The following is a 24759-nucleotide window of genomic DNA, read 5'->3' as shown; positions in this document are numbered from 1 at the left end:
ATCCCCATTGGGTCGGTGGGGAAACTGAGACCCAGAGAGGCCAAATTCACAGAGCGGTGGAGTCAGGGTGACTCCCGGGTGCCCAGGCCTGTCCTCTGCGCGAGCAAGTGGGCCCACCACGTAGCTCAGGTCCCCTCCCATGGGGCCCCTTCTTCCGGTTTTGACCCGTTTCTTTTCTGAGGACGGACACGTCAGTCGCTGCCTGCCCCTGCTCTGCCTCGCCCCACCCTGCAGGCCAGGCTCTTTCCTCCCCGCTTCTCCCGTGAGTAACCTGAGTTCTAGGATAGGCATGGGACTTGCCCAGGGTCCCAGAGCAAGGGAGTGATGGCAGGGATACTGATGCCCGGGCTTGGCACACTCCTTTCCCGCACCCTGGCAGCCTTCAGAGAATCATCTGGCATCGGGCAGCACCCTCGGGCAGGGGTGGTGGGGCCTGGGTCTTCTTCCTTGCTCGGCTTCTGGCCTCACTGCCCTCTCCCCCACCCCGTCTGTCTTTATTCTCTTTGCAGCAGAAGACCCCCTGCTGCACCCAGCCGGCCCACCATTATCCGCCCAACCGAGCCATCCCTGCTCGACTAGGCTGCGGGGGGCATGTTCTCAGGGGTCCTCGAGCAGGTCCCTCGGTGCAGGAGCTTCGGTGGTCTGGGCCCATCCGCCGCCCCTGGCCCTCCCGTCCCCACGTGGGACCAGGCTCCCTGCCCGCAGCCCCTGACTCTTCCCTAACCCTGGTCCCAGTCAGAGGCTGGCCTGGCCCCCGTCCCCAGCTGGACACAGCACTGAACGGAGGGGCCCTGGAGCCCCAGGACGAGGGGAGCCGGGGTGTTGCACTTTGGGGGGTGGGGTCTCAGGTAGCAGAGGAGGCAGCTGCATCCTGAGGGCCATCTTGAACAAGGGATCCAGGCTGGGGTGTGGGGGTGCTCACCCAGGGGCTTCTCTGGCCAGGAATGCCTGAGCGGACCAGGCCTTCTAGAAACGGCACCAGGGGTTGTCTGTACCTCCCAGTCCTTGCTGGGGCACAAGGAGTGTGTCTCATTCTCAGCAGTGGGAGCTCCCAGTGGTGAGCGGGCCCAGCAGGCCCAGCGCCACCCGCCCGCCCACGTTGTACATATTCCTTCCTTGGCCGTATTAACCACACGGCCCAGCCTCGGCTGCCAGAGGTGCCTTTGCCAGGTCCGGAACCCTCGGCCCCGGCCAACCTCACTCTCTCCTCCCTGGGCCCCCTCCTCCTCCTGGGTCCTCAGGGCAGCCTGGGCTCGGGGCTGAGTGGGTGGGGAAGCTTTGGGGGCCTCTGGGCTCCCACTCAGGCCTCCCCCACGGGTCAGGCCCGAGCGGCCTCTCTGTGAGCAGACCTTCTCGCTCGCTCGGTTTGACCACTGTAAGTGCCTGCACTCTGTATCCTATTAATAAACTAAAATAAAGGGAAGACGCTTCTGGTGGCTGCTGTGTGGGCCTTCTGTGTTGCTGTTCAGGCTCTGGACGTGGGCTGCTGGCCTTCCCGCTTCCCCCTCCCACCTCCCACCACGGGCTCCCCCACACTTCACTCACAGGGGCTCTGCTCTTGGGGGTAGGGTTCACTTCTTCTGGAGGGGAGCGCTTTTACCTTCCTTAACACCTCGGGAGTGGGAGCAAATACCCCCCTTCCCCCACACACCCAGAGGCCTGCCTGTAGCTCCCCCTCCCCTCCCCCCAGCACTGGTGACGGAGGCCAGGCTGGGGGCTTGAGGCAGGTGTTGGAATTACTGAGGGGAGAGGGGATCCTGGCCCTCAAACTGTTCAGTGTTCAGGCCCCCTCCCCACCCCCACAGTCCTGAGGACTTTCCCCAGAGGTCCCCCTTCGCCTTCTTGGGGGCACAGGCCTTCTGGCCCTGCCCGGGACACAGTTAAACTTTGCTTTCTGATTTTTCTCTTGTGCCCAGGCGACCAGCTCCATCGGCTCCTGCCCGACCTTTCTTCTGAGCTTCGTGGGAGACCCCTCCCGCCTGCCTGGCTGCCCCCTTGGGGACAGATCTGTCCTGGCTGGTGTCCCTGAGCCCCAATCACCAGGCTCTGTGATTTTTCTGATCATAATTTATTGACTTCTGGTGCCCAGGCCAGTACCCCCTTTGTTCCATGATGTGCCTGGGCAGGCTTTGGCCGGGCCACCCCTCAGCCCTGTCTGGGGCCCCTGCAGGGAGAGCGGGAAGGGCGGGTGGTCTTGGAGGCCCCGCTCCTGCTGGAGTTCTGTTACCAGACCTCACACCCAGCCCGCCCCCCGCAGGGCCGAGGGGCCGGGCCCCTTCCTGTCAATAAAGTGACTGTTCTGGCAAGAACACTGCAGCCACGTCTCCTTCCCGGCCCCTGGCCTGAGCGGGCAACCCCCAGCAGCACCACAGGCTTCGGGTGGAGCCACAAGGAGAAGAAGGAAGGCATGGTATCCCACAGCAGCAAGCCCCCTCCTACCAGGACCTGGCTTGGAGGGCTGGTGGGGAAGGGAACGGGGAGCTTGCTTGCTGGGCCCCGTCCGCACAGCGCAGGGCTGGTGCAGGCTGTTAGACTCTGGCTAAGGCACGTTACAGTAGGGGACAGAGAGGCGGGGCCAGAAAACCCAAGGGTTGCATTCGACCGCTGCATCGCCCCCCAGGCACAATTTCCTGCAAAACAGATGCTGAGCCACCCCTCCTGAAGGGCCCACGCCTGCATCCCTGCCTGGCCCTGGAAGGGAGGAGACGCACGGGGGCCACACTTCAGGCCGGAACTGCATAGCCTCCCCTCCCCTAGGGAACTGCACTGGGGAAGGGACCACCCCTCCAGTCTCACACGCATGCGCCTTGCTGCCCCTCCATTCCCCTGTTCTTCCATGGCAGTGGGCTACGTAGGCACCGGCCGCTTGTCTTGAAAGAAGCGCTTGAGCGTGCAGACTTGCAGCACGGCCACGAGCAGCAACACGGCCACGTTTACGGCCGACCAGAAGTTGACCCGCTCCAGGTTGCCCTCTTGCAGGTTGCGGTCACGTGCCTCAAAGGCCCGCAGCAGAGTCAGCACTTGGATGCTGCGCTCCAGCCGGGTTCTCATGGTCTCAATGGACTCCTAGGACACAGAGGAGAAGGCAGGTCAAGGCTTTGTCCTGCAGGATGGGGTGAGAGTTCGTGTTAGCGGGGAGGGGGGAGATGGCTGAGAGCACAGACTCAGCGGCCAGGCCGCCGGAGTCTCAGTCCCTCTGCCACTCAATGGCTGTGTTACCATAAGCAAAGAAATAACCTCTCTGGGCCTCAGTTTCCTCCTCAGAATTAAACATCAGAGTTGTCATGAGAACTGAATGCCTTTTTTGGGGGGGAGGGGCTGCACCACATGACTTGCAGCATCTTAGTTCCCTGACCAGGGATCAAACCCCGGCCCCTGGCAGTGGAAGCGTGGAGTCCTAACCGTGGGACTGCCAGGGGAAATTCCTGAATACCTAATGAAGCATAAAGACCATACTTACTAGTGATTAATAAATAGTAGTAGGTGAAGCCAGACTGCTTGGGTTCAAATATTGGCTGTCAGTTGCTGGCTGTGTGGCCTTAGGAGAGTTACTTAGCCATCTTGTGCATCAGTTTCCCCAACTGTAAAATGGGGCATAATTAGAGCCCTCTCCCTATATATAAGGTGGTTATGGAGATTTAATGAGTTATTTAAGCCTTTAGAACAAAGTTTACACCTAGAAATGTTGGTTGGGGGCATCAATACGTAGGAAAGGTGGGGTCAGGCCAAGATGGACCCCAGCCAAGGTGAGAGGGCAGGGCCCAGTGCCAGAGATCTGGGAGGAGTGGCCCCAGCTCGGCCTGGGCGCACCTTGATGTCCTCCATCTTGACATCCAGCATCTCCTCAGGCTCCACAGCCTCTGCCCAGCCCTCCACCTCCTCGTCATCCTGCAGGCTGTCAAAGATGAGTTCGAAGAACACCAGTTTCTCCGAGATGGTGCTGAAGGAATTGTCAAAGCACAGCTTGTAGTCCCCGGCCTCCGTGGGCTCCACCCTGGGCAGACAGACACACAGACATGACACGGAGTGGCCGGCCAGCCGAACTTTTCGAGACAGGCTGGGTGGTAACCCGAGGCCGCTGGCGAGGGGCAGGGTTGTAACTGAACCCAGGCAGCCAGCAGGACTTAACTCACGTGTGCACACCGTCTGCCTTGCGGGACTCGCTGACCAGCAGCACTCCCTGAGGGCTCTCCAGGGAGAAATCCACGTCCAGCCCAGCGCCTCCGATCACCTGGGGGGCAGGTAAGAGCGGGTGGAGGGCTAGGGGTGGGCCAAGAGAAGGCCATGGCTGGACCGACCCGCACATACCCATACCAGCCACCATCGGGGGCCTACCTGAGCTCTGACACCTACACCTGTAAGCCAGTCCAGCCCCGCTCCCTTCCCTCTGGCCGCGCCCCTTGCCTTGGCTCCGCCCCACCCCCATTGATTTGGTGGCCTCGGGATCTGCTCTTTTATCTGGTCACTTCCCCCGTAGAGACCACTTCCTGGCTTGACCACACCCCAAATGTTGATGACCGAGCCCTACCTTCTTCCCTTAGCCCAACCCCGGAGAAATTCTCAAGTTGATCACGCCCTTTCTTGTATAGCATCCTGGTCTCGCCTCCCAACTCCCTCAAAGGACCCAACCCCTTTGGCCACGCCCACTGGAGAGGGTCCTGCCTTCTGAAGGGCTCCCTCGTTCTCTCGATGGCCCCGCCTCCCCGCTGCCGCACTCTAGCCCCGCCTTCTTCATTTTTCCCATCCCTTACGCTCCCACGCGCTGTCCCCGCCCCCTCCGCCTAGCTCTCCCTGGCTCCGCCCCCGCGCTCCTACGCACGGGCTCCTCCTCCTTCCCTCTTCAATGCATGCATCGCTTGCTCTGTTTGGCCACGCCTTCTCTCCCTGGCTCCTCTCGCTCTCCGGCCCGGGGCCGTCTACCTGGTACTCAGTCTCAAGGCTTGCGTTGGCCGGCGCGGACTGATAGAAACACTGCTTCCGCCCCGCAGGCAGCAGGAACGTGAACTCGCCGTCCTGGATCGGCGGGGGCCCTCCCCCTCCCACCCCCACTGGCGGCAATACTAGCCACAGGGCCAAGGCTAAGGCCGCGCCGGCCGCCATCATCCGGGTCACCCTCTGGTCTGCTAACAGGTCGCGGTTCCTTTAAGAACTAGCCCTGCCCCTCTGCTACTCGGCGGAGCTCATTGGCAGCTACTTCTGTCCGTTGGCCGAAGCCCGCGGAGCCAGCAGTGAAGGACCCCCTGAGAGCCTAGCTGTCCAAATGCATGCCTGATGTCCCTGAAAGCACTCGCCCTTCTACAGACCTTTTTTTTTTAGAAAGCCACCACGTCTAGTCTCAAACGCTTGTGTGTGGGGGGGAAATTACAAAAATAAGACCACGATGGTACATTTTTCTCAGGCAAAAGCTAAGACAACTGTGGTGGAGGCGCCCGGGTCCTTCCTGCGGTTTTCCCAGAGTACCCTGCGCGCGACGATCGTTCGGCGATCCAGTCTGTGTGTAGTGGGTCGAAAATAGAGGCGAGGCATGGCCCTGCACGCGACCCGTAGGGCTTGCGTATAAAATACCTAGGGTGGGTGGAGACTCTTTATATTAACGTGGGGTTCTGCTTGTGCCGGGTTGGTGAGCTTGCTCCCAGGTCCGATGTTTAGCCCTTCATTCCTCGGCGCCTTAGAACCATCACTTTATCAGTTTCCTAGTTTGTAAGTTGGAGGTGATGAGAATTGAGCTTGTAGTGAGCGCTCTGCATTTCTTGCACGGGGGCCTGGCCCCACCCTGAACCCCAAGGCTCTCAAACTCGGGGACCAGTAGGTAAACAGTGATTGAAGTGGCCCAGGGTAAGAAGAACGACAGCCCAGGTGCTTAGCGTCAGCGGAGAAGAAAGTGTGGGCTTGGGAGGCAGGGTGCCTAGGTCAAACCACGCCCCACGCTTTACTTGAGGCATCACTCAGCCGGGCCGCATAAAAGGGGGATGCTGGGCTTCTTAGGTGGCGCAGTGGTTAAGAATCCGCCTGCCAATGCAGAGGTCACGGGTTCGATCCCGGCTCCAGGAACATCCCACATGCCACGGAGCAACTAAGCCCGTGTGCCAAGAAAAGAAAAAGGGGGATGCTACTAGTCCTACTTGATTGGGCTGTTGTGAATATGAAGTGAGATGATGCTTGTTCAGTGCCTGGCACATCCTAGTAAATATCTGTTATATTTCAGGTTTGTCGTCTTCCTTTGGGCATGCCTCCAATTAACCTCTCCCTCAGTCTGGCTTAGAGGAGTTGGAGGGGACCTAAGCAGCCAGATAAGCAAAGATGTCATTGGACAGGACTTCTCTGGCGATCCAGTGGTTAAGACTCCTGAGCTTCCACTGCAGGGGGCACTAACCCTAACCCTAACTAAGATCCCACATGCTGTGTGGTGTGGCAGAGTAAAACTGAAAAAAATAATAAACTGCCCACACAGTTACCTTTGTAAAGACCAGTCCTTAAGATGCCGACTTTCTTGGGGTCCACAGCCCTTCCCTGTAGCCCCACACACTCCCGTTACCTCTGCCGTACAGTGCGGCCAAAAAACAAAACAAGAGCAACAAAAAAGATGTCATTGGAGAAGTGGACTCTGGTGATTCCATCCAGACATAAGAATAAGTGTTGAGATGGAAGTGTTGAGACCTTCAAGATAGGCCTGAGAGAGTTTGGCAAGTGGTGACAATTACTCTTTGAATACAGCTGGTGGCCATCAACTGTTTATGGCGTTTGGAGAGCTTGGGGAAGTAACACTTTGTAATGTCAGAGTTTGTGTATGGTCACGGTTGGTACTCCTTTTCGTTCCAAGTTTTTCTATCGTTCAGACTCAGTACTTGGACATTTTGAAATAGTTGTGGAGAATTGCTGATAACTTTTTTTTTAAGGATTTTTTTTAATGAGGTGAAATTCACATTACATTAAATTAACCATTTTAAGTGAACAACCTGTGACATTTAGTATATTCACAATGTTGTGAAACCACTACTTCTACCCACTTCCAAAACATTTCATCAGTCTAGAAGGAAACCCTATACCTATTAAGCAATTATTCCTCATCCCCCACTCACGCCGCAACCGATCTGCCTCTGGATATTTTGTATAAATGAAATGTGTGACCATTTGTGTCTGGCTTCTTTTACTTAGCATCATATTTTTAAGGTTCATCATAATATCAGTATTTAATTCCTTTTTATAGCTGAGTAGTATTGCATTGTGTGGATATCTGTTGGACACGGGTTGTTTCCACCTTTTGGCTTTTGTGAATAGTGCTGCTAGGAACGTGTGTATGTGTATCTGTTTAAGTATCTGCCTTCAGTTCTTTGCGGTGTGTATCTAGGAGTGAAATTGCTGGGTAATATGGTAATTCTATGTTTAACTATTTGAGGAACTGCCACACTTTCCCACAGTGGCTGCACCTTTTTACAGTCCCACCAACCATGTAGGAGGGTCCCAATTTCTCCATAGCCTCATCAACACGTTATTTTTCATTTTATTTTTAGTATATCCATCCTAATGGGTGTGAAGTGGTATCTCATAGTGGTTTGTTTGTTTGGGATCAAGCCATTTTATTGAGGGGCATCAGGGGAGGGTATTAGGGCTGGGAGGACAATGAGATCTGACATCTTTCTCGCGGCTGGAATCTCCTCAGCTTCACAGTAGCTGAAAGGTCATAGTGGGTTTTTTTGTTTGTTTTGTTTTGTTGTCGTTTGACCGCACCTCACAGCTTGTGGGATCTCAGTTCCCTGACCAGGAATTGAACCCTGGCTGTGGCAGTGAAAGCCCAGAATCCTAACCACTGCGGCTACCAGGGAACCCCTGAAAGTTCATAGTAGTTTTGATTTGCATTTTCCTAATGACGTTGAGCATCTTTTCAGGTGCTTATGGGCCACTTTTCTATCTTCTTTGGAAAAAATGTATTTTCAAGACTTTTGTCAATTTTAAAACTGGGGTGGGCTTCCTAGGTGGCGCAGTGGTTAAGAATCTGCCTGCCAATGCAGAGGACATGGGTTCGATCCCTGCTCCAGGAAGATCCCACATGCCACGGAGCAACTAAGCCCGTGTGCCCAAAAAAAAAAAAAAAAAAAAAAACTGGGGTGGTGTTGTTTGTTGTTAAATTATAAGAGTTATTTGTATATTACGGAATGAAAAATGAAGAAAGAAAAACAGTGAAAAACCTCTCCCACTCTTTACCAGTCTCTGCTGGGACACATCAGTACTTCACCTGGGGTGTTTATAACTCTGCCTTAGCCTTCTCTTCCTGTTTGCACCAAGTCTAGAAATCAGCCGGAGATGAAAGAATAGGGTCTTCTTAGGTCTTTTCTGAGCATTTGTCATGCCCTGGGCGTGCACATTGCTTTCTAAATTCCCCAGTGTGAACGGGTGCTTTCGAATGCCTTGATTACTCAAAGAAATTCTCACCCCAGCTTTTCCTGCCAGCTTTTTCCTGTCATGTCTGTTGTTGTCCTCCGTTGTAATCTAATGCCCAAGAGAACGGTGGGTTCTTCCTTTGCCTTACAGTGTTTTCCAAGAATGTGTTCTGAGGACTTCCCTGGTGGTGCAGTGGTTAAAAATCCACCTGCCAATGCAGGGGACACGGGTTCAATCCCTGGTCCAGGAAGATCCCACATGCCGCGGAGCAACTAAGTCCCTGCACCACAACTACTGAGTCTGCGCTCTAGAGCCCACGAGCCACAGCTACTAAGCCCACACACCGCAACTGCTGAAGCCCTCATGCCTAGAGACTGTACTCCACAGCAAGAGAAGCCACCACACCGAGAAGCCCACGCACTGCAATAAAGAGAAAACCCATGCACAGCAATGAAGACCCTGAAGACCCAACACAGCCAAAAAAAAAAAGACTGTGTTCTGAGTTAAACAGCCAAGCACCTTAAGTCAGTCCCTCAGGTAACCCCCAGACATGTTAGAACAGACACACACAATGCTGTGAGAATGAGAGCTGCTCTGCTCCCTCAGAAACTGCTGACCAGGGCCCCATACTAGGGACACAGGCTGCTGTCTTCAAGTCCTCCAGTGTGCCGGGGAATGAGATGAGGAAGGGCAGGGAAAACACCACAAAGCTTTCTTGCCACGTTTAAGTTGCCTCTTCTTGATTCAGCATTTCTGTGGTTGGCATAAATGTTAAGCTGTTTTCCAGAGTTTGGATAAAGTTGATTGTTACCATTTCTGCTCAGTTTGTCCATGTTTTGGTGGAGGTACAGGCCCATAGAGCTGCCAACTCCACCATTTTCACTGTTGTCTGGGGTGAATGGGTGATTCTTGTTTCCCTCCATTAAAAAAACCCTCCCCCTCCCCAAGTATTCAACAAAACTTACTGAGTGACACTGTGAGCGAAACAGACACTGTCAGTGTCCTCAAGGAGCTGTCATCCCTGTGCTGCTCCACTAAATGATTTCATGTAGTCAGAGGTGCTAAGAAGTAAATGCTAGGTGGATAGGTGGGGTGGTTCATTTCACCTGGGTGGAGTCAGGGAGAGCTTCCCCAAGGAGGTGGCATTGAGCTCAGATTTGAAGTAGAAGGGACAAGGGGCAAGCAGAAAGAATGGTGCTCTGGACTTCGCTGGTGGCGCAGTGGTTAAGAATCCGCCTGCCAGTGCAGGGGACACAGGTTTGATCCCTGGTCTGGGAAGATACCACATGCTGCAGAACACTTAAGCCCATGTGCCACAACTACTGAGCCTGCGCTCTAGAGCCCGCAAGCCACAACTACTGAAGCCCATGTGCCATGACTACTGAAGCCCACGTGCCTGGAACCCATACTCCGCGACAAAAGCCACCACAATGAGAAGCCCGCGCACCACGATGAAGAGTAGCCCTGCTCGCTACAACTAGAAAAGGCCCACGTGCAGCAACAAAGACCCAACACAGCCTAAAAATAAATAAATAAATTTATTTTGAAAAAGAGAGAGAGAAAAGTGCTCTGAGGTCAAAAACACTCAGAGAGTTCAAGAGGCAGAAGGGAGATGAGGGTGGGGTGGGTCAGAGGAGTAGCCAGAGAAGAGATGGGAGCTTTTGGCAGAGCCCACATCATATAGGGTCCCTCTTCCCTTTGTCATGTTGGCCTGGAATCTCAGCCAGGGGTTTTTATAACCATGGGGAGTTGGCAGACTGGTTTCTGGAGGCCAGGGATCCCCTGAAATTATAACCAGACGATTGTAAGAGCATGTGCTGGGCAGCGTTTGCTCCACCAGAGCTGTTCTCTACCATTCCCTGTACTGCTTGGCAGGGGTAGGAGGTGGGGAGCTGATATTTACACACTGGGTCAACTTGGCTGCCTTTTCCTCTCCTTTTCAGTTGGGTTTGGCCCTGGTAGGATATCTGAGGGCTGAAGGAAAAGAAGGTCTAGGTATATATTCCCTGGCTTCTACCCTGTTGGTCTGCCTCTTTCGACCAAAGCCTGTATCTCCAGCTCTCTCCAAGTTCCAGGATTGTTTCCTCCCCAGCAACGTCAGGCCTGGCTGCTAACAGTTCCCTGACCCCAAGGAGTCACCATCCCTCATTGCTTTCCCTTCACCCTTCCCATGACCCCTCAGTCCTGTGTGTTAGAGGCACCGGTATGATAGCTGACCAATACAGGTATGTGTGGCTATTTTTCTGAATTCAAAAACCCAGGTTCTAGGTTCCCGTACCATATCAGATGCTCGCAGGGTAGAGTCCTTACATGAATCTAAGGCCCTTCACTCATACTATTCCTTTTACCTAGAGTGCCCTTCCTCCATCTCCTTCTCAGGCTTTTGGAGTCAGATATCACCTCCTCCTAGAAGCCTTCCTTGAATTTACTGAAGCGAAGTGAAGAACCGCCCCTCGGTGTTGGCCTCCATCATAGCACTTCCCCAGCTGGACTCTCATTTTCTGTTTGTCTGACTCTCTCACTGAACTTTGATGTCCCAAGTGCAGGAGCTGTTTCCTTGCATGGCATCCCTGGTGGCCAGCACAGTTCTGAGCCCTTGGTGACACTCAGTAATCAGTTGGTGGCATAAATAAACCAGGAATTTCTCCTAACTCTGTCTCCTACACACCCAGGAAAGACTGGGTGTGTAAGAACTACAAAAATAGACTGAAGGAATCTTTTTTTGGCTTTCAGGTCAGAAGATCAAGAAATATTTATGGTTCACTGTGTGCTAGGCACTGTTGTAGGCATTGGGAACCTGCAGGAGACACCACAGACCCCATCCCTGCACTCTGGAGGAAGAGATGTGGGTGAATTCAGTAAATTCAAGCACGTTGTGTGAACCACCCTGACCTAATCTAATTGATATTTACAGAATATTATGCCAAGCAACTGCAGATCGCATATTCATTTTGAGTGCACATAGTATGTGGATAAAGATATTCTGGGCCATTGGGCGAAAGTATCAATAAATTTCGAGGAATTACAATTACATGGAGGGACTTCCCTGGTGGCTCAGTGGTTAAGAATCCACCTGCCAATGCAGGGGACACGTGTTCGATTCGTGCTCCAGGAAGATCTCATATGCTGCAGAGCAACCAAGCCTGTGCGCCACAACTATTGAGCCTGTGCTCTAGAGCTGGTTATGCACAACTGTTGAGCCCGCTTGCCACAGTTACTGAAGCCTGCGAAACTAGAGCCCCTGATCTGCAACAAGAGAAGCCACCACAATGAGGAGTCCACGCTCTCTGCAACTAGAGAAAGCCCATGTGCAGCAACGAAAGCCCAACGCAGCCAATAAATAAATAAATAAATAAATAAATAAATAAATAAATAAATAATATTAAAAAATGTTATATGGAGTATATTCTCTGACCACAAAGGAATTAAAATTATTTATTTTTTAATTTTTTTATTTATTTTTATAAATTTATTTATTCATTAACTGTGTTGGGTCTTCGATGCTGCACACGAGCTTTCTCTAGTTGCTGAGAGTGGGGGCTACTCTTCATTGTGGTGCGCAGGCTCCTCGTTGTAGTGGCTTCTCTTGTGGAGCACGAGCCCTAGGCGCGTGGGCTTCAATAGTTGCAGCACATGGGCTCAGTAGTTGTGGCTCACGGGCTCTAGAGCACAGGCTCAATAGTTGTGGCGCATGGGCTTAGTTGCTACATGGCATGTGGAATCTTCCCAGACCAGGGCTCGAACCCATGTCCCCTGCTTTGGCAGGTGGATTCTTTACCACTGCGCCACCTAGGAAGTCCAGGAATTAAATTTAAAATCACTAACAGTAAGCTATCAAAACCCAAATGTTTGGAAATGAAGCGACGCACTTCTAAATAACCAATGGGTCATAGAAAAAATTCACAAGGAAAATAGAATATTTCTAACTTGATACTGAATCTCAATATATCAAAATGTGTGGGATGCAGTGAAAGCTGTGCTTAGATGGAAATGCATAGCTTTAAGTGTTTATTAGAAGATAAAGGTTTAAAATTGATTATCTAAGCTTCCATCTTAAGCTAGGAAAAGAAGAGCCAATTAAACACATGATAACTGGCAGAAAGAACAAAATAAAGATAAAACTGCAAAGCAATGAAACTGAAAACTGGAAATAGAGAAAAATGACGAAGCCAAAAGTTGGTGCTTGGAGAAGACTGATAAAACTAATTAACCCCTAGAAAGACTAATCAAGAAAAAAAGGGAAAAAAACACAAATTTCCATTATCAGGGATGAAAGAGGAGACATCAGTACAAACCCTACAGACATTAAAAGGCTAACAAGGGAATATAAACAGGCTGATAGCAATAAGTTTGATAACAAAGATGAAATGGACAAGCATGAAAATACAAGCATGCTAGTTGCAATCAAAGAAAATTACAAGGTATTGTGGCAGGATTCAGCAGAGGGATTTTTCTAAGTCCAGAGGGACCTGGAAAGATTTCCTAAAAATGGCATTTAAACTGAGACCTGAAGGAGAAGTGGGATTTGACCAGGTCCATAGAATTGTGTTCCAGGCAGGGATGATGGCACATGTGCAAAGGCCCTGAGGTTGAAATGAGCTTTGTGTATCCAAAGAAAAAATGTCCACTCTAATGGCCCTTTTTAGTGTTTGGCAGCCACACACTTACATCTTTCCTGGGTGTAAATCTCCAGGTGTACCTGCCGGACTTGACCAGAAACATTTAGAGACCAAAGCTGGTAAAACAGACCTTTGGAAGTTTCTGGGCTATCAACAGGAAGCAAACATCATTTCCTCAGTTCTGGAGCTAGTGTTTCCTTTCACCTGGTTGGTGAAGTTCCCAAGGCTTTTCTGCCCTGTGGCCTCACACTCCACTAGGCATTGGACTTCGTGCCATGAATTCTTTGGAGCTGGCGTCCGCTACTCTTAGCCCCATTCTTCAGAGCAGCAAGCTGAGGCTTCCAAGAGGGACCATGTGTTGCCTGAGGTCGCAGAGGCAAAGCCCTAAGCACCGTGCCCTACCAACTTCCACCCAACATGTTTCAACCTCAGCACTGGTTGGGCCACATTTTGTGACTTGGGCCTGGGTTTCCCAAACAACCCATGTTCTTTGTGCTTCCTCATGCCCAGGAGTTATCAGAGCAAAAAAACCCAAAACAAACAGACATGCACTGGACCATCCCATCCATTTTTCCCTCCCATGTGCAGAACCTTGGCCCCTGAGGAGCAGCAAAGTGCCAGGGTTTGATATGCGTCCATGGAAGGGGTGGGGAGGGGAGAGAGTCCCTTTCAGTGCCCAAGTGTGTGTGTGTGTGTGCAACTTCCTGCCAGTGAGGAAACACACGGCTCAAATGAGCCCTGGTTCTCCTTTCCTTGCTCTGGCCTCACAGGAGGAGCTGGCCGCGAGCCGTGGGCCACGCTGGCCTCAGCCAGATTTCCTGGCCAAAAGCGGGAGGAGAGATGCCCTGGACCGTCCTGCTCTTTGCAGCCGGTGAGCCTAATGTCCCTGTGTCACCCCTGCCCTGCTCCCTCCACATTCCCCAACCTTGCCTCTGCTGGGGGGTGGTGGGAAGGGTGTATGTGTGCAGAAACCAGGTGCTGGATGAGGCTGAGCCCCGACAGATTTGCCCCAGAGCCTTGGAAATGCCCCAGGAGCATGGATTTCTCTTGTCGGGTCTCATTACCCTCACATCAAGGGTATCAGAAATGCCACCCCACTGGAGACAGCGGTGCCCACGCCCCATGACTCAGCCCTGCTTGGCCTCTGCAGGCTCCTACCTTCAGGGCTGGGGCAGCAGGAGGATCTGCTGGGGGATGGGAGTGGGGGGGAAGCTGGACAAGCGAAGGCTTGTGTCGACCTCACCTGAGCCAAACACTCTGCTTAGGAGCCGGGGGGCAGCTGGGGAGACGCTGGTCCCTCCTGCAGGAAGCTGTGCCCCGAAATCATATTCCTCACCAGAGCCTGGGAAACAAGATAGAACCCCTCTGCCCTCCCCTTCTCCCCTCGGTCACCCCCCACTCCTGCCACCCAGGGTCTTTGAACACCCCACACCCTTTCCAGCCTCCAGCCTTTGCCCGAGTCGGTCCCGCTGCCTGGAATGCTTACCCCTACCTCTTCCTGTGCTGTGTCTCCAGGGAAGCCCTCTGTGGCTACCCTACCACCCTTGTCTCCTTGGGAATGTCAGCTCCCCGGAGCAGGCACGTCTCGTCTGTCCATCTGACTGTCTATCTCGTCCACTGCTCTGTCCCCAGCACCTACACAGGGCCTGGCATGTAGTCAATGCCGTTGATCAAACTAATACGACTGTAATTGCGCTGCTGTGTAACATCCGTGGCTATTATAACAAAACGACTCAAAGGCAGCCACCCCTCACCACGTGCTGGGCACTCCACCCCTTCAACATCACAGTGGGGTCAGGACGACTAGCCTCCAGTTGCACATAAAAACCAAGGCTCAGAGAGGGTGAGCCACTTGCCCAAGGCTACGCAGCCAGGCTAGCCTTTGCTTTATCCACCCACGCGCCCAGCCTCCCCTATCTTGCTTCACAGGCTCCTTGGCGATCCCAGCACCATTCATCATGCTGGTGCCCCCACACCCCAGCAGCCAAGAGGACCCCATCCACATCTCGTGCATGGCCCCCGGGAATTTCCCAGGGGCGAATTTCACATTGTACCAAGGGGAGGAGGTGGTGCAGCTCCTGCAGGCCCCCGCGGACCAGCTCAAGGTCATCTTCAACCTGAGTGGTGGCAGCAGGGAGGTTCCAGGCGGACCATTCCGCTGCCAGTATGGCGTGCTCGGCGAGCACAGGCAGCCCCAGCTGTCGAACCTCAGTGAGCCCGTGCACGTCTCCTTCCCAGGTAAGGCCCTCCCACGAGCCCTCACTGCCCGGGGTTCCATTTCCTCACCGCGGAGCCTCTGTAGGCGCTGTTCCCTCCACCTGGAAGTCATCACAGGACGAGCCACCCTTCCAACTTGCCAGGACTCTCTCACTTGTCTTTGTGTAATCCTCACAGCCACCCCATGCCATGGGTACAGCCATTCTCCCCATTTTCCAGATAAGGAAACTGAGGCACAAGAGATAAAGAGACTTGCCTAGGTCACCCAGCCAGCAGGCAACGGAACTGGGATTCCACTGGCTTCCTAAGTCCAGGCATTAAACCTCCATGCTCTTCTGCACCCTCCCTTGAGCGCCTACTATGCACCAGGCACTGTCCTTGGCATTACCATTGACTTTTTTTTTTTTTTGGCCGTGCCATGTGGCTTGCAAGATCTTAGTTCCCCGACCAGGGATTGAACCTGGGCCCTGCAGTGAAAGTGCCCAGTCCTAACCACTGGACCACCAGGGAATTCCCAAGGGTGTCATTTTAACTAGAGAGGAGGGTAGACAGGGAAGGCCTCTCTGAGGAGGTGACATTTGAGCAAAGACCTGAAGGATGAGGAGCCAGCCAGTGTCAGGGGCAGGAGTGTTCCAGGTGGAGGAAGCAGGCTGTACAAAGGCCCTGAGGCTGGCGCATGCCTGGTGTGTTTGAGGGATATGGAGGTGCCCCATATGGCTGAAGCATAGTGAGCAAGGGGGAAAGTGGGGGGAAACGAGGGCAGGGGGGAGGCGAGGGGGATCATGCAGGACCTTGTGGCTGCAGCAAGGACTCTGGCTTCTTGTCTGAGTGAGACAGAAGCCCTGGGAGGGCTGATGTCTTCCTCTGGTCTTTCCAGGAGAGGGGGCTGGGCCTGGGCTCTGGATAGAGGAGTAGGAGGGAGGGAGGAGGCTCTGGGTGGAGCCTCTGTGTCACCATCAGTCAGAACTTTCCTGCTGCAAAGAGAACTTTGTAGTCAGCAGAGGCCCACAGGTTGTGATGACAGAACAGTTTCTGTGCCCTTCCTGGCCTCAGGTTCCACAATCAAAGGTTCCCTTCTCTCACCTTGGTCCTGTGGTCTCAGAGTGGGGAGGTGATGTCCCTCCTGCCCTAGATGAATGAAAGAACAAGGGCTAACACTGAGAACACCAAGTGTGCACCTATCCTCCCCTCCTGGCTAGCTCCTGACCTCCACTCCCCCCAGCTCCTCTGAGAACTACCCCCTCTCTCCAGGGAGGGGCAGGTAAATCTTTTGCAGAGACATAAACTCTGGAGCTGGGGCTTCATGCTTTTGTGGCTGACCTCTGTGTGGGCCTCAGGGTCCACTATGTGGCTAGGGGTGGATGTCATCTAACCGCCTATTACCCAGCCAGCAGGACTCTTCAGGTCACAAGTAACTGAAAACTTGACTCAAACTGGCTTCAGCAACAAAAGGGGATTTTGTTGGTTCACTGAACTGAAGTCTGTTCACAGCACTGACTTCAGGCATGGCTGGATCCAGGTGCTCAACAATGTCAGGAATCATGTGCCACTTCTCAGCTCTGCTTTCTTCTGTCTTATTTTCAGGCAGGTCCTCCCTCTCATGGTGTCAAAATTGTACCTTGGAGCTCCAGATGTATATCCTACCAGCTTTGTAACACTGGCCTGAGGAGTAAACCTCTCTTCCCAGTGGTCTAGTCAAAGTCCGGAAATTAGTTTCACTGGCTCAGCTTGGGCAACATGCCCCTCCCAGAACCAATCAGGTTGTTCTGGGGAGAGAATATGCTAATCAGCCAGACACAGGTTTGCTAGATCCCCAGGGTCTAGCTACACCCAAACCAAATGGTTAGGGGTATAGGAGGAGGGCTGGCTCTCCAAGGGTAGCCTGGAGGAATGACAGGAGTCCCACCTTCTCCCTGGACCCCCACAATTCCATGACCTGCCCAATCTCTCTTTTCCCATCTTCCTCTAGTGCCCACCTGGATCCTGGCACTTTCCTTGAGCCTGGCTGGAGCCTTCCTCCTCCTCGCTGGGCTGGTGACCATTGTTGTAGTCCTCAGGAAAGGTAACACAGTCAGAGAAAGCATGGCCCCCTGGAACTTGTAATGCACTAAATGCACTTCCACTCACACCCATTTTTACAGAGACACACAATTGGGAGTTCCGACTCCAAACACTTAGCAGTGAGGAACCCTGCAGAATTTTGATGATGCTGGTGGGCAGGGTAAATTTATATATATATACGTACAAAATTTTTTTTAAATTGTGGTACAACATACATAACATAAAATTTACCATTTTAACCCTTTTAAAAAAGTTATTTATTTTTAAATTTTATTTATTTATTTTTTATTTACTTATTTATTGGCTGCCTTGCAGTGAGCGGGGGCTGCTCTTCATTGCAGTGCTCAGGCTTCTCATTGCAGTGGCTTCTCTTGCTGCGGAGCAGGGGCTCTAGGTGCGTGGGCTTCAGTCGTTGTGGCACGTGGACTCAGTCGTTGTGGCTCACGGGCTCTAGAGCACAGGCTCAGTACTTGTGGCGCACGGGCTTTGTTGCTCCGCAGCATGTGGGACCTTCCCGGACCAGGGCTCAAACCCGTGTCCCCTGCACTGGCAGGCGGATTCTTAACCACTGTGCCACCAGGGATGTCCCTATTTATTTATTTTCTATTTTTTAATTTTTTCGCCGTGCCATGCAGCTTGTGGGATCATAGTTCCCCAACCAGGTATCAAACCCAGGCCCCCTGATAGTGAAAGCACAGAGTCCTAACCACTAGACCACCAGGGAATTCCATTTTTTAAAAATGTTTTGAAATTTTAAATGTTTTATTTTGTTAATTTCCATTCTTTTTAAGTGTCCAGTTCAGTGGCATTAAGTACATTCACTTTGTTGTACAACCATCACCACCACCCGTCTCCAGAATTCTTTCATCTTCTGAAACTATAACTCTGTTCCCATTAAACACCACTCCCCATTCCTCCTCCCCCCAGCCCCTGGCACCCCCTGAAACCAGTATTTAAAAGGAAAAACAATTTTAGATGCTTGTACCTTGTTTGAAGATTTTACCAACACATATTACTCATGTAATTGGGGGAAAAAAAAAGTGTCTTCAGTAGCTCTCCAGTTGAGTGGGAAATTTGCCAGGGGAGACGGCGAGGCTGGGCTGCAAATGTATGGGGGGCCTTTTGGTTTCTTGGCTTTTTTGCAGCCAGGATGCAACCAGCAGAACCAAAATCTAACAAATGCTTTTTTCTTTTTTGTTCCCAGTTAAAGTAAAAAACTTGCAGAAGAAACGGTGAGACCATCCCTGGAGACCCTCAGAGGGTGGTTTGGGGAAAAGAAAACTCAGTCTCAAGACAAGAGTTCCTGATGGATGTTAAGAACTCTGAGAGCTGGCCGGGTTCTGGGGGCAGAAGTGTCCTTCCAGGGCTCCATTCCAAACAGCACCCTCTGGTGGGAGGGTGGCTTAATAGAAACAGGTGCTGTTTGGGAAGTGCCTACCATGTGCCGGGCACTGTGCTGTGGGACTTCAGACCCTGAGGTCACGTGATCCTCGCAGCAGCCCTGGAGGCAGGCACTACGAATGGCCCCATTTTACAGATGAGAAGGCTAAGGCTTCCTCGCATCCCTTTACCTCTAGCTGCGTAAAATTTGTTGAGTAATCATTCTACAAATCCATGCTTGGGAGGGAGGCGAGTGGTGCCCCCTGGGGTTGTGCAGGGCCCAACTTGTAGTCTGTAGACGGTGGCCTTGGTTCCTGTGCATCAGAATCTATCGACGGGTCCAGCCTCGGTTTCTCCCTTCTGGGAGAGGGGTGGACACCGTGCTGCCTGGTGGCAGAGAACTAGCAATAGCCCTGGCGATCAAATCTGACTTCACCTGGCTGTGGGGCTCCTATAAGAGAATTTCAGGAAGGATGTGGAGGTGGGTTGGAAGGAAGGGCCAAGTTTGGGGCCAGGGCTACCAGGAACGAGCCTCCTGCCTGAGAACAAGTCCTCACTTTCTCCCGAATCCCTCTGCAGGGAACGAGAATCCTGCTGGGCCCAGGTTAACTTCGCTGCCACAGGTCTGTGCTTCCCCATTCCTGTCCCTTATCAGGGCAGGGTCAGTTCCTCAAAATGCCATCAGGTCTCACTACTTGCTACTGAACCCCTTCTACAACTGCTCACTTCCCTTAGAGTCGAGAACACACGCTCCCCTCCCCCAATGTTTAGCTTTCACCTCTTACCTCTCCTTGCCCCATCCTCATGCCTTTCACCTATTCTGCCCTCTGCCTAGAATACTCTTCCTCCCTGTGGTCTCAGCCTAAAGGTCACCTCCTCCAAGAAGCCTTCCGTGACTCCCTAGGCAGGATCTCCTCTTTCTATTTACATGCCCCCAGCACCCTGTCATTCTTAGCCCTCAGTAGAAACACAATTAAGTAATCATTGCATGTTTGGGTGTGTGATACTCACCTCCACCACTGGACCAACAGCTCCAAGGGAGTGGGGAACTGCCTCTGTCTTGTCTGTCACCGGGGCACCTGGCTTTCACAGTGCCTGACACCGTCCTTAAATGGAGTCCCACTTGTGGTCCGGAATGTGCCGTTCTGCTGGCTTCCACCAGTGGGGAAGAGGGAACCAGCCCGTGAAGTGTGATGCCCAGGAAGCAGCCCCAAGCAGAGAAAACTCCATTCTCTGTACTTCTTTCACTGTCTCACGTATTAATATTTATTGAGCACCTACTATGTGCTAAGGTCTGGGAGCTCCCGAGATAACCAAGACAGAGGTAGTTTCTGTCCGCAAGCCCATACTCCAGTGGGGAAACAGCCCATGGCGGCCGGACCCTGTCTGGACTAGGAGGGTGGTCCCTAGAGAAAGTGGTGTTTAATCAGAGACTTACAGGGGAAGCAGGGAGTAGCTGGGTGAAGAGTGGGTGACCCAGCTGAGAGGTGTTCTGGAAAGTGGGAGTTGAGACGAGGTACCCATTTTCCCAGAGGGCAGCCAGAGGTCCCTGAGGGAGAGTTCTGAGCAGAAGAGGGACATGGTTCAATTTGTAGCTGTTCACCCTGCAGAATGGACTGGAAGGGGGCAAGAGGATGCTGGGTTATGGACCCCACGCCCTTCCTCACGGTTGACTTGGAGTCTGTGGGCTTGGGCGGGGCAGGGGGGTGCGCTGGGGAGGGCGGTGAGCAGGAAACCACCCTGGTCTTCTTCTCTTTCCATTCCAGACATGGCCTTCGATAACTCCCTGTTTACCATCTCGGTAAGTCGTCCCGTTTTGCGGTCCCAGTTTTCTGCTCACTGTCCTGACCACGGGAAGGTGGAGGCTACCACCAGGCTGAGTTAACTGTTGTCCCTGAGCTTCTGGGGCCTGGGCAAAGCCCAGAATCACTAGGCAGGGATTGTTTGTGAGCTGAGAGCTGGTGCTGGAAAATTCCAGGGGATTGGAGGATTCCACGTTGTCCAGGCCTTCATGGGGGCAGTGGGCGGGCTCCTGGTTGTCAGCACTGCCTTTGCACTCAGAATGGTGACAGGGACTCAGGGCGACCTGGGAGCTTCTTTGGGGTCATGGAGCTTGTGACAACCTGAAGCACACTGCGGTCCCCTTCTGGTATAAAGAAAAGCCTGCTTTTGTGTTCAGTTTTAGGAACTTCAGCTTAGCTGTCCCAGACATGCGTTTCCCTTTCAAAGGGGAGGGTCTCAACCCCTACACCCACCCCGACTCCCTGCCGCCTGCTTAGCAAGGGGTGTTGCTCCCCAGATCACACAGTGTCCTGGCTGGGATTTGAACCCAGGTCTGGGACTCCTCTACACAGCTGCATCTCGTGGTGGCCTTGGGGTTCTCCTCCTCCTCCTCCTCCTTTTACTAAATTAGAGATATCTGACCCCTGGACACCATGGATCAAGAAAATGTCCAGCTAGGGGAATTACCTGGCGGTCCAGTAGTTGGGACTCCACGCTTCCACTGCAGGGGGCAGGGGTTTGATCCCTGGTCGGGGAACTAAGATCCCGCATGTTGTGCAGTGTGGCCAAAAAACAAAAAAGAAAAGAAAATGTCCAGCTAGCTCCTCTCCACGCAGAGAAGGGTACAGGTCTGGGGTGCAGGTGGTCCCACTTGAGTCAGTGGACACTTTGGGACTGCAGTCAGGGAGCCTGGGGTGGAGTCAGTCTGCTTGGGGCACCATAGTGGGGAGTGGGGGTGAAGGGAGGATTGAATGGGTTCAACATAGCCTTCCTGGGCATCTGGACAAGAACATGATGAGGCTCTCCATCCCTCAGAGCGTCTTAATTCTGTAGGGGGAGACAGACGATGCCACAGGGGGCAGATGTGACCAGGAAGCTCGCTCAGATGGGAGATCTGGGAGGTCCCGAGTTAAACAACAAGCAGGAGGTAGCTGCAGAGGATTGATTCAGGCTCAGGGCCCGTTCTTGGCACGGCCCGGTAGAACTGAGGTGCATCGGAGTGAGGAGGGGAGAGGGGAGCCGCGCAGAACTTTGACTTTGACCCCAAGTGAAGTGTAAGCCATAAAAAGTTCAGAGCAGAGGAGGGATTTGACGTGATCCCCGATCTGTGTGCTCACGGGCGCCCTCTCGCGGCTGCGGGGAGGATAGATTGTGAGGGCCGTGGACGGACAGGAGCTGAGAGAACGGGGCGATGATTCAGGCGCCAGACGTGGTGGGTAGTTTGGTCCAGTGTGTTGGCAGTGGAGATGGAAGAAGCGAACAGATGGAGGTTAGGTCGACTTAGGGGAAGGGAAACACAGCACTGATTTTCGAGTGGATGAGTGGGCCGGGGGAGAAGGAGGTGTGGCAGAGTTCTGGAGAGACAAGAGACAGGCCACCTCACCCAGTGATGCCCCAGAGCAGATGGACACTGTCCCCCAGTCACTGGTATACAGATGGTGGGAAGGAAGGGGCTTGGCACTGGCCTATCCAGCCCTCTGAGGTCTCAGCTCAGAGAACAAATCCTGAGCTGTTAAGAAAAACCTGGCAGGCAGGGCGAGTTCTAAAGCCTGCGGTGAGAAGCCACACTGCTCAAGGCGCTAGCCTGGTGATTTCTGCCTCCCGCCCACTCCCCCCACCCCCCAGCCTTTTTAAAGGCATTTAAAATGAAGCACTGGAAAAGAGAGAAAAGCAAGGAGAAAAATAACACTTCTCAGTATCTTAGTCCTGGTGACTTTAAAAATATATATTTTTAATTAAAGTTTTTTTGACTAAAATACATCCATATGTAAAAATTTTATATAAAAGTTCTTTGCTATTTCTTAATCCCTCTCCACCCACCGGTCTCCCCCTCTGCGCACACACTTACAGGTAACCACCCATCAGGAGCTTCTTGCACATACAAGCAAAGGCAAAAGTAGCAAGTCTGTCCTCACTCTTTTTAACACGAATGACAGCATGCTCACCACGCTGTTATGATGTACGATGCTTCTTTTCCTTCACAGCAAGTTCTAGTGATCTTTTCCAGTTTTTTTTTAACATTGTAAAATATACATAAAATTTACCATTTTAGTCCTTTTTCAGCATACAATTCTGTTGCGTTAAGTATATTCACGTTGCTGTGCACCCGTCACCACCATCATCCCCAGAACTTTATCTTGCAAAACAAACCCTGTCCCAGGAATTTCCTGGCGGTCCAGTGGTTAAGACTCAGCGATTTCACTGCAGTGGCCAGGGTTCAATCCCTGGTCTGGGAACTAAGATCCCACAAGCTGAGTGGTGTGGCCAAAAAACCAAAAAACAAAAGGCTCTGTTCCTACGAAACACAAATTCCCTGTTCCACTCTCACCGCAGGCCCTGGCACCCACCATTCTACTTTCTGTCAGTTCAGTGGATTTGCCTATTTCTGGATTTTTATAGAGAGATGATGCCTTACAATGTTCATCTTCATGAGTCATAGCCAGGATGGGGGGTACTGGCATTCTCCCCCATTGTACAAAAGGGGAAACTGAGGCACAAAGGGGGTCCATCACACCCCTAGGAAGAGGTGGAGCTGGGATTTGAGCCCAGGCTGTCTGGTTCCCTATTCAGCAGAGGAAGGCAGGACAGACGGCAGGATGGGGGCCCTGAAGCTGTGTGTGTACACGTGTGTCTGTGTGTGTGGGGGGGTAAGGTGAGACCTGATGGACTGGGGGAGTCTCGGGCTCAGAACATGGGGCAACCAGAGATCTTGAAACCCCGAATCACCCGGTTCTCTATTTTCCCTCCACGGACAAAGAAAATGACTTCAGAAGAAGATGTAAGCACCCTGGATGCTCCCTCAGGTTCCGCTGAGACAGCTGACAACTCCAGGCCCCGGAAGAGGCCCACCTCCACGTCATCCTCACCTGAGCCCCCCGAATTCAGCACATTCCGGGCCTGCTAGGGGAGCCCCTCTCTGTCTGTGTGCCCTCCATTCAGCCCTCCCCCTTGAGCTGGCAGGGCTTTGTAGGGCCTCAGGTCCCTCCAGCTACTTTGGGGACTTCCAGCTGCTGCTTTTTCAGGGATGTGAACAGAGCAGATGAAGGGGGACTCCTGGCCTTGGGACCTTCCTCGTAAAGGAGCAGGAGTGGGAGAGGGCATGCAAGCATCGGAGGCTGGACAGAAAGCCCCTCTGGCTTCCCAGCTTCTCAGATCACCAGGGAAGGAGATGTTAGGATCCTTCTTGGCCTTCAGCTGGGCTATTATGAAGTCTGAGCTCTCAGCACACCCCTCCGGTTTCTTCCTTCCCATGCCACACCTGACTTCGCCAACCTGACTGGGTTTCTGGAGCATAGGGTACCCGGGGGTATATTCTATGTGCCCTGCTGGCATGCCTAAGTTATTAATTATAATGTTTTGAGCTGTTCTCAAGGCCTCTATAGAGTGTAGTCCTTCAAGCCTGGGATCTCTGGGGTCCAATAACTGATTGTGGGGGTAGGGGCAGTACCCCTCAACTGCATGCAGTCGGGATGGTGTATGGGGGTGGCCCATGGGGGTGTGGAGAGGGCACAGTGCCATGTGGGGTCTCTGCTAAAGTTCTTGCATTGGTGAGTACAGGAGGTGGAATGATGGAATGACTGGGGAGAACAAGTAGTAAATAAGCAGGTCCAAGGACTTCCCTGGCGGTCTTGTGGTTAAGACTCCACGCTTCCAATGCAGGGGTCATGGGTTTGATCCCTGGTTGAGGAACTAAGATCCCGCCTGCTGCACAGTGTGGCCTAAAAAAAAAAAAAAGAAAAGAGCAGGTCCAGGGATGAGTGGCAGCTAGAGACGGCAAGCGGTCGCAAGCACCTTTGGAAACAACCAAAGAGGAGAATGGGGCCCTGGAGCAGTGGAGGCGGGACTTGGAGGGAAGATGGGTGTGTGCGTATCTGTGTCTGGAAAGGGGCACTAGGCCCTGATCTGCCGGACTCACTGGCCAGCCAGCATTGGGGTAAGGGGGAGTGAGTGGGGGTGGGGGGAGAGAAGGAGCTAAAAGAGGGGTCCAAGAATTTTTTGTGGGGAGGAGACAGCGAAGCCCCAAAGATGGAGGAGGCGGGCACTGGAGGAAGGGACTGGAGATGACGTGTAGAGAGAAGAAGCTGAGCGCTCAGAGAGGGAG

General features: G+C 52.8%; 3 protein-coding genes across 14 annotated transcripts in view; 2 read left to right on the top strand and 1 right to left on the bottom strand.

The window, feature by feature from the left end:
* DNM2 (dynamin 2) overlaps nt 1-2292 on the top strand; it is an 88448-nt gene extending 86156 nt beyond the window's left edge. For 5 of the 10 annotated variants that reach the window (XM_057710319.1, XM_057710314.1, XM_057710312.1 and 2 more), the window contains one exon: nt 510-1436. In XM_057710319.1, coding sequence (XP_057566302.1) covers nt 510-579 — 70 coding nt within the window. In that variant the 3' untranslated portion in view covers nt 580-1436. Of the gene's footprint in view, nt 1-509; nt 1437-1916 lie in introns of those variants that run through there. The other 5 variants (XM_057710320.1, XM_057710317.1, XM_057710316.1 and 2 more) reach the window with 2 other exon arrangements.
* Nucleotides 2053-5200, bottom strand: TMED1 (transmembrane p24 trafficking protein 1). 3 transcript variants are annotated; one of them, XM_057710324.1, is made up of 4 exons: nt 4921-5200; nt 4134-4231; nt 3811-3994; nt 2053-3066 (listed from the first exon to the last, which is right to left on the bottom strand). In XM_057710324.1, exons 1-4 carry the CDS (start codon nt 5101-5103, stop codon nt 2848-2850), a joined length of 684 nt encoding a protein of 227 aa, XP_057566307.1. In that variant the 5' UTR covers nt 5104-5200; the 3' UTR covers nt 2053-2847. The 3 variants fall into 3 exon arrangements, with proteins under 3 accessions (XP_057566307.1, XP_057566306.1, XP_057566308.1); XM_057710323.1 differs by lacking the exon at nt 4921-5200 and having other exon boundaries at nt 4134-4466; XM_057710325.1 differs by lacking the exon at nt 4921-5200 and having other exon boundaries at nt 3811-3940; nt 4134-4466.
* An 8529-nt stretch (nt 5201-13729) lies between these two features.
* Nucleotides 13730-24155, top strand: C15H19orf38 (chromosome 15 C19orf38 homolog). Its single transcript, XM_057709740.1, has 7 exons — nt 13730-13869; nt 14928-15236; nt 17185-17277; nt 18481-18508; nt 19236-19279; nt 20423-20457; nt 23416-24155. Exons 1-7 carry the CDS (start codon nt 13839-13841, stop codon nt 23560-23562), a joined length of 687 nt encoding a protein of 228 aa, XP_057565723.1. The 5' UTR covers nt 13730-13838; the 3' UTR covers nt 23563-24155.
* Nucleotides 24156-24759: the final 604 nt, after the last annotated feature.

The sequence above is a fragment of the Hippopotamus amphibius genome, chromosome 15 (assembly GCF_030028045.1).
Source record: "Hippopotamus amphibius kiboko isolate mHipAmp2 chromosome 15, mHipAmp2.hap2, whole genome shotgun sequence".
NCBI classification, from domain to species: Eukaryota; Metazoa; Chordata; class Mammalia; order Artiodactyla; family Hippopotamidae; genus Hippopotamus; species Hippopotamus amphibius.
The sequence above is the reverse complement of the archived record's forward strand: the minus strand, read 5'-3'. Positions and strand labels throughout refer to the sequence as shown.